The following is a 14,642-nucleotide window of genomic DNA, read 5'->3' as shown; positions in this document are numbered from 1 at the left end:
AAAGGCTTCTTCCTCATAGAATGAGGATTACCAATGCTAGAAAAACCCCTCTGTTCTTTCGATTTTCTTGCTGAAGAATGCAATTGCAGCGTGGACATTCCTCAAATTTTGTCGGAAAAACAGTTGTTTTTCTAACAAAACTCTAGTGTAGACTTACTCGGACATGACGCTGCTCTAGGAAGTGGTGTTACTAAATCAGCACAGAGAGGCACTTCAGTGGGAACCAAAGGTAAGTTAAGTTAGTTTAATCCAGTTGTGTAGTGGAAACTGAGAGTGGGCTGTGCTTACCTCTATTTTCTAGTCTTTGAAGTCCACTGTAACCAGTGAATAGACTTGCTTCACTGCCTCCCAGGGCAGAGGCTGCACCAAGGCCTGAGTTCAGTACCTAATGGATATTAACTGTGAGGCAGGAGTAGAAAGTACTTGTACTATTGGTGCTTCCCTGAACGGAGCAGCCTTAGCTTTGTGCAAAGTTGCATTATGTTGCTCTTGTAGAAATTATTATCATGCTGCCAAGGAAGGGATTATTCTGAATACAACTGCTGGCCTCTGTCTCTCCCAGCTCTTAAGTGTGCCATCCAACCTTACAGAAGATAGGAGCATTTCTCATGGCTAAGGGGTGGGACAAATGGTTAATTTCCTTTGGCATTTTTCATGGTGCTGTTGACAGCGGTGGCTCTGTAGGTCTGTCCGTGACATGAGCAGGTCCCAGGGAGCCAAGACGCTTGGGGAGGGGCCGGAGCTTGGTTTTGGGGTGAGGGTAATACGGATTGTCTCCTCCAGCCTCTGTTGAGGGAGGAATGCAAACGTGGGTCTGCCTGGAAGGCGCCTGCTCACTTCCATCGCCTGGAGCCACAGCCCTGGTCTGAGCTGGCACAGGGTGGGATGCTTTCTGTGTTGCTCAAGCATCCTACCCTGTGTCAGAGAATCAGAGACCTTGCCCCGCCAGCGCCCAGCTTCCAGGCGGGACTAGGGCCCTGGAACTACATTTCCCAGAATGCCGCGGGACGGGTCGGAGCGGAGTTGTCCCCGCCGGGCCTCGGTAGCAGCCGGCGGGGGCGTCCTGTCAGGCGGCGGTGACGGCGGGCGGGACGCGCCCAGGCTGCTGCTGCTGCTGCTGCTGCCGGGACGCGGCGGCTCCGGCCATGGACGAGCAGGCGGGGCCCGGCGTTTTCTTCAGCAACAACAACAACAACAACGCGCTGCTGCTGCCGCCGCCGGGCGGGGCCGGGCCGGGGCTGGAGCCGGGGGAGGCGGCGACCGCGGGGGGCTCCTTGGCGGCGGCCGCCCCGGCCCCGGTGTCCGCGGCCCGGGCTCAGTACAGCGTCCCCGGGATCCTGCACTTCCTGCAGCACGAGTGGGGCCGCTTCGAGGCGGAGCGAGCCGAGTGGGAGGCGGAGCGGGCGGAGCTGCAGGTAACGCGCCCCCCCCCCCCCCCTTTCCTGGTCCGGCTCCGCTCGGCTTGGCCCGGGCCCCGGCCGCCCCTTCCTGGCGTCTGAGTGCCCCGTGTCTCCCGCTGGCAAAGGGCAGCGCTGGCGGCCTCGCCCCGGCCGCGCAGCGTGGGGTGGGTGTGGGGGGCGTGACACCCGCGCCCCCGGCCCGGCACGCCCGCCCCGCGGTGGGGGACGCTCCTGTCCCCGCGCGTGGAGCGGCAGCGCGCTGAGCCTGTTGCCGTGGCTGGGGCTTGGCAGCCGCTCGCAGCGCTGTCCTAACTCCCTGGCTTGTCCCCTGTCAGTTTCACCTGTGAGCGTGTGGCTGGTCTGCAGACCCCCTGCTGCACGAGGGTTTGGCGTGTCCCGTCCCACCCGTTTCTTATTTCTCCCCTTTTATCGCTCCTTGTTTCTTGGAATCGTTTCAGTTTCTTTCTGTTGCTTTCTGACACTGAAGCGAGGAAGGAGGGGTGGTGCCACGTGCCCTTCTATTCTCACCTCTTGTGTGGGGAGAGAAGTTAAATGTGTTTCTTTCTGGGTGCTGTCCATCCTAGAGTAATTGGGACCTTTAATCCTCCAGCAGTGGTAGCAATGATAGAAGGCGTAGAGGAGGAAAGACCTTGGCATCTTTAGTGCCTGCACTGTAATTCTTCTTGTTGACCTTTCTGACTGTAGAAGATGTTGACAACAGTTTTATGGCTTGCCAGTATGGCGGTGGCTAACAAGACCCATGCAAGAGTGGCAGTCCTTGTTCCATGGGGTGCATAGGTAGTTGGATGCTGAGAAAAAGATTACAATCTGTGCTGAGTTTGCTGCTACTTAGGACACAGCCTCTGTGTCGCAAGAGTCCTGCCGTGCATAATTTCATATTGGGTAACCCCATCATTGACTACTGCATATTCTATTGCTTTTGTAGTATTGTCTGTACTATGCTACAGTTTCTGCTATTGATATGTCCCAGAGTAGCTATATAGTGAAAAAAGAAGCATCTTAATTTTCCTAGTGTAGACAAGGCCCAAAGCCTAATAGCAACTTGCTCCTTGGGACAGAAAGTAGGCTAGATAAGAGTACTCTCATCCTCTCATCCTTTCCTAGGCTAAGAAGTTATTGTTCTGGTCAGTGACAAACTATCTAGAGCTACTACTCTCAGGCCATGTCTACACTAAAGGGCTTACAGTGGCACAGCTGTTCCAATGCAGCTATGTCATTGTAAGGTAACTCCTGTAACTGCTCTGTGTATGGGAGTTGCTTTCCCCCCACTATGGAATCTGTAGGGGTGGTCAGACTTTTTGGCCTAAGGGCCGCATCTTGGTATGGAAACTGTATGACTGCCTGACGTGGGTGGGAGGACTCATCAGGTGTGGCATGGGGAGCTCTATACTGAGGTGCGTGGAGGGAAGATTCTGTAGGAGCAGTACCAGGGACTTCTGCAGGCATGGCTGGCAGTGACATCAAGGTGGCTGTATCAAGCATTGCCACAGGCGGAGGCACCCTACCTGCAACCCTTAAGTGGTTTGAAGGTTCCTGAAGGTGAGGCGGGAGGAGGTTGGGTGTGCTGCAGCACAGGGGCAGAGCTGCCACTTAGGGGCAGGGTTCTGACCTTGGAAGCAGCAAGGTGAAGTTGTGCCTGTGCTTTATGGTTATCTGCATGTTGTGGAAGATGGTGGAAAGGGGCTGAGGAGTGCCAGGTGGTCAGAGCAGTGCAAGCCCTCGCTCCCCAGAGGGAGACAGATACAAAAGTTTGCTATGCTGAATGTGGTCCACGGGAGTTTGCCCAACTCTAGTGCAAATTATGTCACTCTCGGGGGTGTTTTTTTCCACAATCTGAGTGACATGAATTATACCAACAAAAGTGCTAGCGTATACATAGCCTCAATTACCACTGTGATTAACATGCTGTAAGAACTGTAATAGGAGAGGGGTTTGTCCAATCACTTGCAGATCAGTTGCAAAGTGAATTTGTCGTAAACATCTCTGTCCAGAATCTTAATTAACTACCTATCTGGTTCTCAAAGTTACCATATTTGAAATTAAAAGCTATCCCCAAGTTCTCTTCTTTATGTTTCCCTATTTGTTTTCTCTTTCCTATCCCTTTGTCCTCTTTTCTTTTCATATTCCTTTCCCAGTGTGCAGGAATTTAGGCTTCTTTCCTGTTTTTATAGGTAGGAGCATCTCCTGAGTTTTAGAACCCTGCATGGATACAAAATTTGTATCTGCATCCCCATCCACAAAAATGAGCTGTGAAGATCCGCATCTGCAGATATAAAGTGGATACCTACAGATATGTTGGACTAGAGTGATTTTGTTAATCCTTCCTGTGAGATTTATCAGGAAGGTCTTCTGAACAGGATTGCAGGTGTAATGTTCGTCTGTGGTGATTCCCTTGTACAAGTTTTAAAAAGTGCTTGTGAGCACAAGGGAAAGAGAAGGACACATGCTAGTCTGACCTGAAATGATTAACTGCAGAATTTGTCATTTAGTTACTGATTTATTATCTGTATTTGTGTCTATTTCAGACACATGTTGAAAATAATCTGTCGATTTGGTAACAAGTCTCAGAGGGATAGCTGTGTTAGTTTGTATCTGTGTTAGACTAAGATTTATTTGAGCATAAGCCTTTGTGGGTAAAAACCGCTTTGTCAGATGCATCTGGCGAAGTGGTTTTTACCCACGAAAACTTATGCCCAAATAAATGTGTTAGTCTTTAAGGTGCCATAGGAATCCTTGCTGGGTATTTGGGACAGATATGATATGAGTACATGTTGCCTGCCTGATATAGTAGAATCCCATAAATAAGGTTTGATTTGGGCAGACATTTTCTTGATAATTGTATTATATGTATTTATTCACATTAGAGTGTCCATGAATAAAATGGGCATGAGAGAAAAATGTCCATCTTGCAAGGATGTAATTGTGCTAAGAATTTTAATAATACTACTATTTTACACTTATGTAGCACTCTTCATCAAGAGATCTACAATTTTTAAAAGGTTGGTAAAGATTATTTCCCATTTTATAAACTAGATAGAGAAACTGAAGTACAGAGGTTAAACTACTTGCCATCTTGTCAATGGGAGAACTGATGAAAAAACCTATTTTTTTCTGGCTATCAGTCATTTGCTTCGTCCCCTGGGCCTACTGCCTTTGTGCCAAAGCATTTCAATAAGGTTATAATTTGCTTTGATTGGCACTGCCATAAGCTATAATAACATTTATCTGCCGGAGAGTGATAGTGAGAAAGGTGTGAAACTCTTTGCAACCTTTGTAAATCTCAAATTATTGCTTGTTTGACAATTTACAAATGAATTCTCTACGATCTGTATGTTGTGCTACTGGGAAATGGCTTTTGGAAATTAATTGATCCATATAGTTTAATTACAAGCAGTGTTAATTAAAACCAAATTCCACTCACTTCTAATGCCTTCCAGCTGGGAATGTTTAACAGAAGTTTGAGGCCATATAGTTTATCGTTTCCTTGATGCCGAATTGTTCCCTATTTACATTAAGTAGTTTTTCATCCAACCTACTTTTAAATGTTAAAATATCGTTTTCTTGGGTGACTGTTTTGTCCTCCTGATACAGGGTGTTCCCCCTATACGTTGCCCCGGTATATGTCCATTCCGCACTAAAGTCGTTGGCGCTTGTAGGAACTGATGCATTATAAGTCCTCCCATTCCCCACTCTTAAATTACACACAAAAGTAGTTTTTGCGCAAAATGGAAGTTAGCTGCGGGGAAAAAATTCCCCTCCGTAAGTAGTTTCACTGTAAATCCAAGTTTTTTGGAACATATCTTGGACTTATAGTGAGAATGGCTTGTACTACATGTTTTTTTTTTCCCCCTCCATTTTTATTTCCTTTCCCATAGACTTCTTTTGCTATTCTGACTCCTCCCTTGCTATGGTATTTACACCTTCAGATAGTGTGTATACTGTTATCAAGTTCTTCTTTACCTTCCTTTCTGTTGTCAGAGCCTAGCCAAGCTATGCTTATTTAGATTCTCTTAATCTCCTCACAAATCAATCCTACTATAATCCCTGTTCACTTTTGTTGTTGTTCTGCAAACTTCTTCTAATTTGCTAATATTTTCTTTGTGATGAGATTCCCAGAATTGAATTCCCACTCACACCAAAGCCAAAAAGAGAGATTGTTACCATTCCATTGCATCTGTTCCCTTGCGAAGTAAAAAGAAATGCTTGTGAGGATAAGGGAAAGAGAGAGGATACAATTCTAAGCTGATGTGATTGACCTTAATTGCAGAATTTGTCATTTGGTAACTGATTCATTATCTAGTTGTATCTAATTAACAGAAGCAAGTGTTAAAAATAATCTATGAATTTGGCAGAGATAATATGTGCATTAAGCAGCCAATAATTACAGTGGAATCCATGAATAGATTGATTTGGGCAAACTTTATCTCAATATTCATATGTATATATTCCTGCTATAGTGTGTTTCAAAAACGAAGTATACGTAAGAGAAAAAATTCCATCTTGTGTGATGGGATGTTTATGCAAACGTCTCATAATTTCATTTGAGGTTTCTAACAGCTTGCATAGCAAACTCGTTGCTGATTTGCTGTTCCTCTCTCTCCTGTCCGTCTTTCTCAGTATTACTATTTTTGCAAAGTTTCTCCTTCACATCATAATTAATATTCTGTTTATTCCATCTTCTGATTAATGAAGATGTTCAGTAAGGTGAGAAGTAATAGAGAGTCATTCATGATTCCAGTTGATGGTTATTTCCCTGCTGGCATACTTCACCATATTACTGTTGCCATTTGCTTGTATGTATTTACAGTGGAACCCTCAGAGTTACGAATGCCTCAGGATTGGAGGTTGTTCTTAAGTATGAACAGAGCATTACAGGTGTTTGTTCAAAAGTTTACAACTCAACATTGACTTAATACAGCTTTGAAACTTTACTATGCAGAAGAAAAATGCTGCTTTTAAGCATCTTAATTTAAGTGAAACGAGCACCTAAACCAATCTCCTTCCTTTGTTATTTTTTTAAACATTCCATTTATTTTTAGTAGTTTTCATTTAACACAGTACTGTACTTGTTTTGTTTGTTTGTTTCTGCTGCTGCCTTATTGCATCCTTCTGGCTCCAAATGAGGTGCATGGTTGACTGGTCAGTAGTATATAATTCTGGTATTTGTAATTCTGGGGTTCTACTATAATGAGTATTCTACTATAATGTGAATATTCATGTCGGAGCAGATTTGAACTCATAGAAAGAGTAAGATGTGAGGCACTGTCAGATATTTTACTGAAATTAAACATTAATCAATTTTGTTCCCTTTATCCTGTTTTATTATAGTATTGTGGAATGTAATATGTGCTTATTGCGTATGCTCTTCTAGTTTTGTGAGTATTATTATTATTGGAAATGGAATCTAGTTTTATAGAGCAGAAATTGACACAATTGCACCTTAATTTTTGAAAATCAGTGTTCACTTTTCTTAGATCTTTCTGGTAAGTGTTCAGTTTTCCATCAGGTTTCAAAAATAATTGTTTATTGTGATTGTGTGTGTAAACCCCCATCTTTGAGTTTCCCAGCTTTGATGCTTTTTTTTAATTAAAATGTCACTATTTACAATAGACAACTCTTTTTTTATTTAAAAAAAATTAGAGAGAGAACAGTAGACTGTTTGGGAGTAGCAGAACCTCTTATGGGCATCCCAGTAAGTGAGCATTGTTCCTATGTAACCTGAAAAAGTTAATCAGCTAGACAAAGCTAACCACGTGAACATAATTTGCTTGGATTTTCAGAAAGATCACTATAAGACATTGATAAGTAAAACAACCAAAAAGATAAAGGCAAAGCTTTGTCAGAGATTAAAATAGGGTTAAGAGGTAACAAAACCTATTGTGAAAAGATACTTTTTGAATTAGGGATGTAAAAAGTTAACCAGTAAACATTAATCTTGCTGGTTAACCCACCACTCGGCCTGTGCAGGCCAGCCCTTTAAGCAGTTAACCATTTAAATGAAATGTTTTTTAATCATTGAAACAGTAAAAACTTTTAAAACTCTATTTACATCCCTAGTTTAAATTAGAAGTAATGAAGGAGCATCTTGGAGGCTAGTATTGAGGTCAGTGTCCTGTGATGCTAGCTGGTCTCTAGAGGTTGGGGAGAAGCACTGGTGTTTGGAATCATGATATTAGAGCTCCTCTCTGTTTCCCTTGTTTTTACTATATATTTTAGAAATGTGCATCTGGTTGTCTGTCTCAGGATGGATTGATTTAAGTCAAGACGATTTAAATCACCAAAAAAACCACATTGGTTTAAACCAAGTTAACAAAAAACTAAGACTGACTGTGCTTAGAGTGCACTTAATATTGGAGTAAGCCCCATTGAACTCACTGGCATTTCTGTTTTTTGAGAAAACTATAGAATGGGGTTCTCTTGGAAAAGCTAAATTATGATGAAGTAAAATAAAGAATAGGCTTATGGCATCACTATTACAGCATAATGACAAAATGACAGAGGCAACTGGCAACTTTAGATTTCTCTTACTACAGCTTTCTGTATTGTGTACTAGCTGGACTTACCCGGTGTTGCTCGGGAAACCAGAGGAACAAAATTTAGAAAATTTTAGGAAAGGAGAGGACCCTGAGCCAGGGGGCCCCCAGAGCCACAGACCCTGGGGGCTAATGGTTCCTGGCCCACACGTGACCCTCTAAGAGCAGCAGGACCCTCCTCCCCCCAGGACCGAGCAGCCAGCCCCCCGGAGAACAGTACACAGTCATGCGGCCAGTAGCAAGGGGACTTCTCTTTGCAAGGGTGGCTCAGGGATCCACCTGCCCTGCCGTGGCAAGCAAAAGCTCAGAGTTCACATCTAACCCTGATGGCTGGAACCAGACCCAGAAGAGCCCCACTCAGCAGCCGGCTGGCTTTCCAGCAGTGTAACGCATCGAGAGTTTAACCTGGCACCTCCGCCCTGCGCTGCAGCAGGCACACGGATTCCTTCTGCTCGGATAAGGCCAGCGAGTTGAGCAGAAAGGCTGGCCGGTTTTGGTTTTGGTTTCCAGAGCGGGGGGTGGGAGGTGGGGAGTGACCCCGGGTGGAGGGGAGATTACACGCGGGAGGGGTGCTCCAGTTTGCACCCAGGTCTGCAGGTGCCACGTGGGGCAGGGCAGGTGCTTGAGCCATTGTACACATGGGGGTGAGGGTACTGCGTGCCGGCAGAGGGGAGGGGGAAAGAGGATGGGTTATGTAACCTCACTGGTGGGAGGGGGCGAGTCCCGGGAGGCTACACGCAAGGGGCACCCCAGCTTGTGCCTGGGGCTGCAGGTGCCGCAGTGGGCAGGGCGGGACCCTGATCAGGTCCAAAAGTACCTTAAAACCTTCTTCTGGATGAAAGGTTATCCCTTGCAAAGTTTGGTTGCGGTAGCTCTTATAGTGTCCAAGATATTAGTGCACAAACTTACTAACGTTCTCCGTTCTATATTAGATAGGGTGGTACTTGGACAGATGTGGTGGAAGAAAATCAGATTCTCTGTCTATGTGGGGCACAGGCTAGCAGTTAGGGAGGTGGTGGGGAGGAGCGGGGCGCTGTCTGTGTGGGGCACAGGCCGGCAGTTAGGGAGGTCATGGGAGAATGGTGGGGAGGAGAGGGGCTGTGTCTGTGTGGGGCAGAGGGTGGCAGTTTGGGAGGTGGCGGGGGAGGGATGCAAAAGAGCCAACCTTGCTCCCCCTTCCTCCTTTCTCTCCCCACCTTGTGTCTGGCCTGGCGCCGGTTTTAACCGTCAGTGCCCTATTCCACGCTGGCGCCCCTGCTCTCCCTGGATCCACCTGCCTGCTGGTTTGCATGCCGGCTGAGATGTACCTGCGCTGTGAGGGTGGTCCTCTGCACGCTGCCTCTACGCAAGCGCCACAGGCCCAGAACAGCAGCAGCCTGGGAGTTAATTGCCCCCGGTGGAGCTATTGGGGGACGGGAGTGGGGCCCCCGTCACACCCTCCCACAGTACCTTAAAACCTTCTCCTGGAGGAAAGGTTACCCCGTGGAAAGTTTGGTTGCGGTAGGTCTTATAGTGTCCTAGTTATTAGAGCACAAACATACTAACATTCTCCTTCATATATTAGATTTAAGTGATAGATTCTAAATCTAGTTAACTAATTAAACAAGCCATAAGGATTAGCTAAGCTAATTTTTTTTCTACCAACATCCAACACAGTAAAGAGCTTGGGAATTTACTTGTCAAATCATACTTAACTAAAAGACAGACAGAGAGAGAGAGAGAGAGAAAGTCTTGAAGAATGATGCATTGCAGAGTGAATTATTTACGTTTTTAACCAGTTGATCCACACGGCCATATCCAAATCTTTATCCCCATTATTTTCTCCTAATAAGCAGTTTTTCTTGTTTCATTTTTTCATCCTTGTTTCATGTTTCATTCTTACAAGTAAATCCAGCATCATCTTCTTGCACTGTTTGCATTTGGCGCATTTTTCTCTTTTACCCAGGGAACAAATTTCTTCCAAATATCCCCAGATAGGGTGTCACTTACGCCCCAAAGCCATGACAGATTTTCTGTGGCAAAAGCCTAGGGGAATATAGAAAGCTTTTTGTGTGTTGAATAATGTCTTCCCTTTTCCTTTCCAGATTCTGTACTGTACCTTTCTGTGCTGCTTCTATCTCTTCCCATAGATTGTCTCTCTGTCTTTAAGACAATGTCTTAACTAACTCCTCTGCCATGCTTGGCCAAGGGTTGGCCATCACGACATAAGCACAGAGCAAAAACAATCTTATTCAGCTTGTATTTTTCTTTGTACATGTTTCTTTTTAGTCTGCTGAGAAACAGAAATTGAAAGCCCACAACTTTAAAAAGCAAGAGTTGGTAGTTAGGTTGGGCAGACTAGAGCCATTAATTCATTTTTATGGGACTGTAAATGTAGGTGTAGCATGTTTGTGTTAAGATTTAATTGTAACTTATTTTTAAATGAGAAATGTAATATTTTATTGATGCTTTTAAAAAAAATCTGCGTTAAATTACAAAAAATCCAATTTTAAAATTGAATTTTTGGACAAAAAGTTTTTTTTTTAATCCACACTGATCTGTTTGTAATCTGTCTGTGAGTCTGATTGTTGGAAAAACTCCTCCTAAATGGTAAGAGCTAGGGCCATCTAATTTGGAATGCAGCTTCTTATAACTTAAAGCAAGGTAAGGGTTTGGTTGTGCCAAGACAAAGGCATGTGCCTGGAATTGAATTTTCTCATAAAATGGAAAGGGAGAGGTCTAGCAGGAGGGAGATGTACTGTAGAATGTCTACAGTGGGGAAGCAGGGGATCAGAGATGAGGACTGGGACAGCTGTAACCATGCTGGGCCAGCAGGAGGCAGGGGTGGAGAAAGGGACTGCTATCTACTCTATATTTTAGAGGATTGGTCTGTCTGTGTGTCTCTGTCTGTCCCCTAGCCAGGGGACCTGCGCCCCTCCCCTGGTTGTGCCCACTGTAGCTGCCGCGACCATGGAGAGATGATTCTCACCTGTCAACAAGCTGCTGTGATAGGACAACCACAGCCCTTTCTTTTCTCGGCAGGCAGCCTGCACACTGCAGCCCCACTCCACAACAATGATTTAAGTGAAGAAAAATAAAACATTTTTGAGTTAAGAACCCAAGCAAAGCCAAGTATGTTTTCAAGTCTGCTATACAATAAAAGCAGTGTCTAGGGAGTGGAAAAGTTGTGCCATTAGAGAGCAACTGAGGTGCTGTAATCAGGAAAGAGGGGATAATCAAACAGATGTGTGGCTATATTTTTAAGAACAGTGTTTGTGGTAAAAAATTGCACATATGCTATTCCCTTCCTTAGCTTTCTGGTGATTACATATAAGTAAACTGGTTCAGGATTGCAGCCTTTTATTGAAAACTTAATTCGGAAATTGATAGAGTTGTTCTAGTTATTTTAAAAAGAGCGAAACTTAAAATAAATTGAACAGAATAATGGAAGTTGAAATAAAATTAGCAGAAATCATAGGTCGTATAACTCCCCCCAAAATAACAAAAATCCCCAACACTTCTTAACGTGCTGATCAGTACTGAACTTTTGGGACCTTTTGGGGAAGGTGATTTGGCAAAAGTCTTGGATAACTCTTTGAAGATGTTTGCTTAATAAGAAATAGCTTAAAAGCCAAACAATGGTTGTGTACATAGTTCTTGAAAGGATAAAAAATATGGGGACTAAAAGAGCTTGACTTGTTTAGCCTAACCCAGGGGTGTCCAAACTTTTTTCAAAGAGGGCCAGATTTGATGAAGTGAACATGCGTGAGGGCCGACCATTTTGCCTGACATTCTTTGAACCATTAAAATTAAATGCAAATTAACTATTTTATGCAAAGTTTATTGCAAACGGCAAACGACATAACACCAACTATACATGTTGGGCTCGTCTACACTGGCCCCTTTTCCGGAAGGGGCATGTAAATTTCACCTATCGTAGTAGGGAAATCCGCGGGGGATTTAAATATCCCCCGCGGCATTTAAATAAAAATGTCCGCTGCTTTTTTCCGGCTTTTAAAAAAGCCGGAAAAGAGCGTCTACACTGGCCCCGATCCTCCGGAAAAAGCGCCCTTTTCCGGAGGCTCTTATTCCTACTTTAAATATCCCCCGCGGATTTCCCTACTACGAAAGGTGAAATTTACATGCCCCTTCCGGAAAAGGGGCCAGTGTAGACGTAGCCGTTGTGTCCAAATATATTTATAACTGATTTAGACCAACTGACATTAACTGAGATTTTACAATGTATTCATCTCAATTGAAAAAAAAAACTTGCCTACACTAATGTGAAGGGTGAAACTGAGATCTGGACTGCAGCACATAGGCTAGGTCTGGTTCAAAGGCAGTCCCTGATCTCAGCAGCTGCGGAGTCCGTCTCTGCACTCTCAGCCCCAAGGTAGAGGGCTTGCAGGGTCAGAGGCGGGCGGAGAGCGCAGGGCACGCTGGCCTGACGGCTGCCCGGGGGCAGGGCGAACCCGTAGCCAAGCGGGGGAGCGGGGCTGTGGACGTGCCCTACTTGGTGGACTTTAGGACCGCAGCGGCCGCCATGGACGGCGGCGGCACGGCCGGAAGCGGCGCCAGTCAGAGGAGCGCCGGGGAGCCAGGAGAGGGGGAGGAAGCGGGGGCTGTCCCTGCACTCTCAGCCCCAAAGCGGAGTGCAGGGGCAGGGTTTGGGACTGCAGCGGCGGCGGCGACCCGAAGCGGCGCGCTGAGCGCGCCGGTTAAAAAAAGCACCGGGGAGCCGGGAGAAGCGGGGGGCCGTATTAAATCCGACCGCGGGCCACATTTGGCCCGCGGGCCGGACTTTGGACATGCCTGGCCTAACCAAAGGAGAGCTGAGGGGAGATACGATTTCCCTCTGTAAATACATCTGAGGGACATATACCAGAGAGAGAGAAAAGTTAGTTAAGTACCAATGTGGACACCAAAACAAATTGATATAAGTTGGCCATCAACAAATTTAGGCTTGCAATGAGACACAGGTTTCTAACCATAAGAGGAATGAAGTTCTGAATCTGACTTCCAAAGGGAGCAATGGGGGCAATAAAATGAACTGGCTTCAAGACCAGGCTTGATGAGTTCCTGAGGGAATGGTACAGTGGGACTGCCTACAAGGGCATGTGGCCCTTTAGCAACTGCTAGTTGCCAAAACTCCCCAGCTGTAAGAGATGGGGCACTAGATGGGAAGGGCTTTGATTTACTACAGATAATTGTTTCTCAGGTATCTGCCTGGTTGGCCTTGCCTTCCTGCGTAGAGTCTAATTCAGGGGTCTGCAGCCTTTCAAAGAAGAAACTCTGGGAGGTGGCTCAAGGCAGGGGGTTGGGAGAGGTGCAGGGGGTCAGGGCAGGTGCTTGGGGTACAGTAGGTGTATGGTATTCTGGCTCTGGAAAAAGGGTTAAGGTGTAGCCTTTTGCTGAGCTTACCTTACCACATGTGTCTCCTGGTTGATGGTACTGTGGGGCTAAGGCCCATTGCTCCTCATGGGTTGTTGGTAAAGCTTCTCCTTAGGGAGGCAGTGGATTCCTAGCCCAGGCCCTATCCCCTTCCCACTGTCTCCCTCCTCTTTTCCATGCACATCCTGTGTCCTTGCTCACTGCATGCTTGTCCCCTTCCAGGCAAATCCCTGAACCCAAGCAAATTATTTTTTTGGGAAAAAAACCCTCCACTTTTATGTAGTTTCTTTCTCAACAAAATGGAGCATGTTTTGTACCATGTGCCAGATATGCGAAAGATACCTAACAACACTAAATTTGGGAATAAGAAATGTGAGTCACAGGTTTATTAGATACCCTCATAACCAGGGCTCACCGAGCCCTGGTGAGCCCCGCTCGCCAGCTGCACTGTCCAGCGATCTGCGCATGCGCATATCGTTCTGCGCATGCGCAGATCTCCCGAACCCGGCTCTTCTGGGTTACAGTCTACTCGCCACAAGCGAGTAGATTGTGTTATTTATCGAGCTCTGCTCATAACTGACATTCAGGTTGCTTGCAAATGCCCCAAACTCCTCTCATTGATCCTGGGGAGCACAGAATGCCAAGCACCAGTTAAAGCTAATTGAGAAATCTCTGTCCTTTCTTCGCACAACCAAACGAGGTATCAGGCCTCATCCTCAGCTGGCATTTGCCCCCTGAGAGGAAGAAGATGACTAGAATCAGATTGCAAAAGTTGCCACCTCATTTTCACTTCTTCACACAAACAAGATGGGGCTTCCTATGTTGTTTGTTTCAACAGCAGTAAGCACCTCAGACATTGAATAAGAATTGCCAAAGGACATGCCAATAAAATACAGGCTGGCTGCTGCTTTAACCCATTCAGCTCACAGAACCAGGAAGGTAAAATGTCCCACTGAGGCAGCATAATGGTGCCAGCTTTGTGTGTCAGAGTGGTAGACCCACTACCCCCAGGGGTGAAGGAACCAAATCCCCAACCCTCTTTTTACCAGGCAAACAAAATCTCCCAACCGCTGAAAAGAGTTGAGACTGAAAAGAGTGGAGACCTATTCTACCAATAACTTCTCTCTTCCTTGACACCACTAGGGTTGCCAGATGGTTTCAACAAAAATACCAGACACACTTGACATTGCATCGTAGTCTACATTACATCTTATTTAGAAATTACCGGGCATTTATATTTTCTCATTTATATATTCTCAATTTGTTTCCCAAACAAAGCTCAAATACTGGACTGTCCAGTTCAAAACCGGACATCTGG

The 14,642-nt window shown here is 45.6% G+C and overlaps 1 protein-coding gene across 3 annotated transcripts in view; it reads left to right on the top strand.

The window, feature by feature from the left end:
- Positions 1 to 1,112: 1,112 nt before the first annotated feature.
- The window catches only part of STRN (striatin), an 88,351-nt gene continuing 74,821 nt past the window's right edge, over positions 1,113 to 14,642 (top strand). For all 3 annotated transcript variants that reach the window (XM_075924958.1, XM_075924957.1, XM_075924956.1), the window contains exon 1: positions 1,113 to 1,415. In XM_075924958.1, coding sequence (XP_075781073.1) covers positions 1,146 to 1,415 — 270 coding nt within the window. In that variant the 5' untranslated portion in view covers positions 1,113 to 1,145. The remainder of the gene's footprint in view (positions 1,416 to 14,642) is intronic.

Source organism: Pelodiscus sinensis, chromosome 3 (genome assembly GCF_049634645.1).
Source record: "Pelodiscus sinensis isolate JC-2024 chromosome 3, ASM4963464v1, whole genome shotgun sequence".
Taxonomy (NCBI): Eukaryota; Metazoa; Chordata; order Testudines; family Trionychidae; genus Pelodiscus; species Pelodiscus sinensis.
Note: the sequence above shows the minus strand (reverse complement) of the source record. Positions and strands in the feature narration are given on the sequence as shown.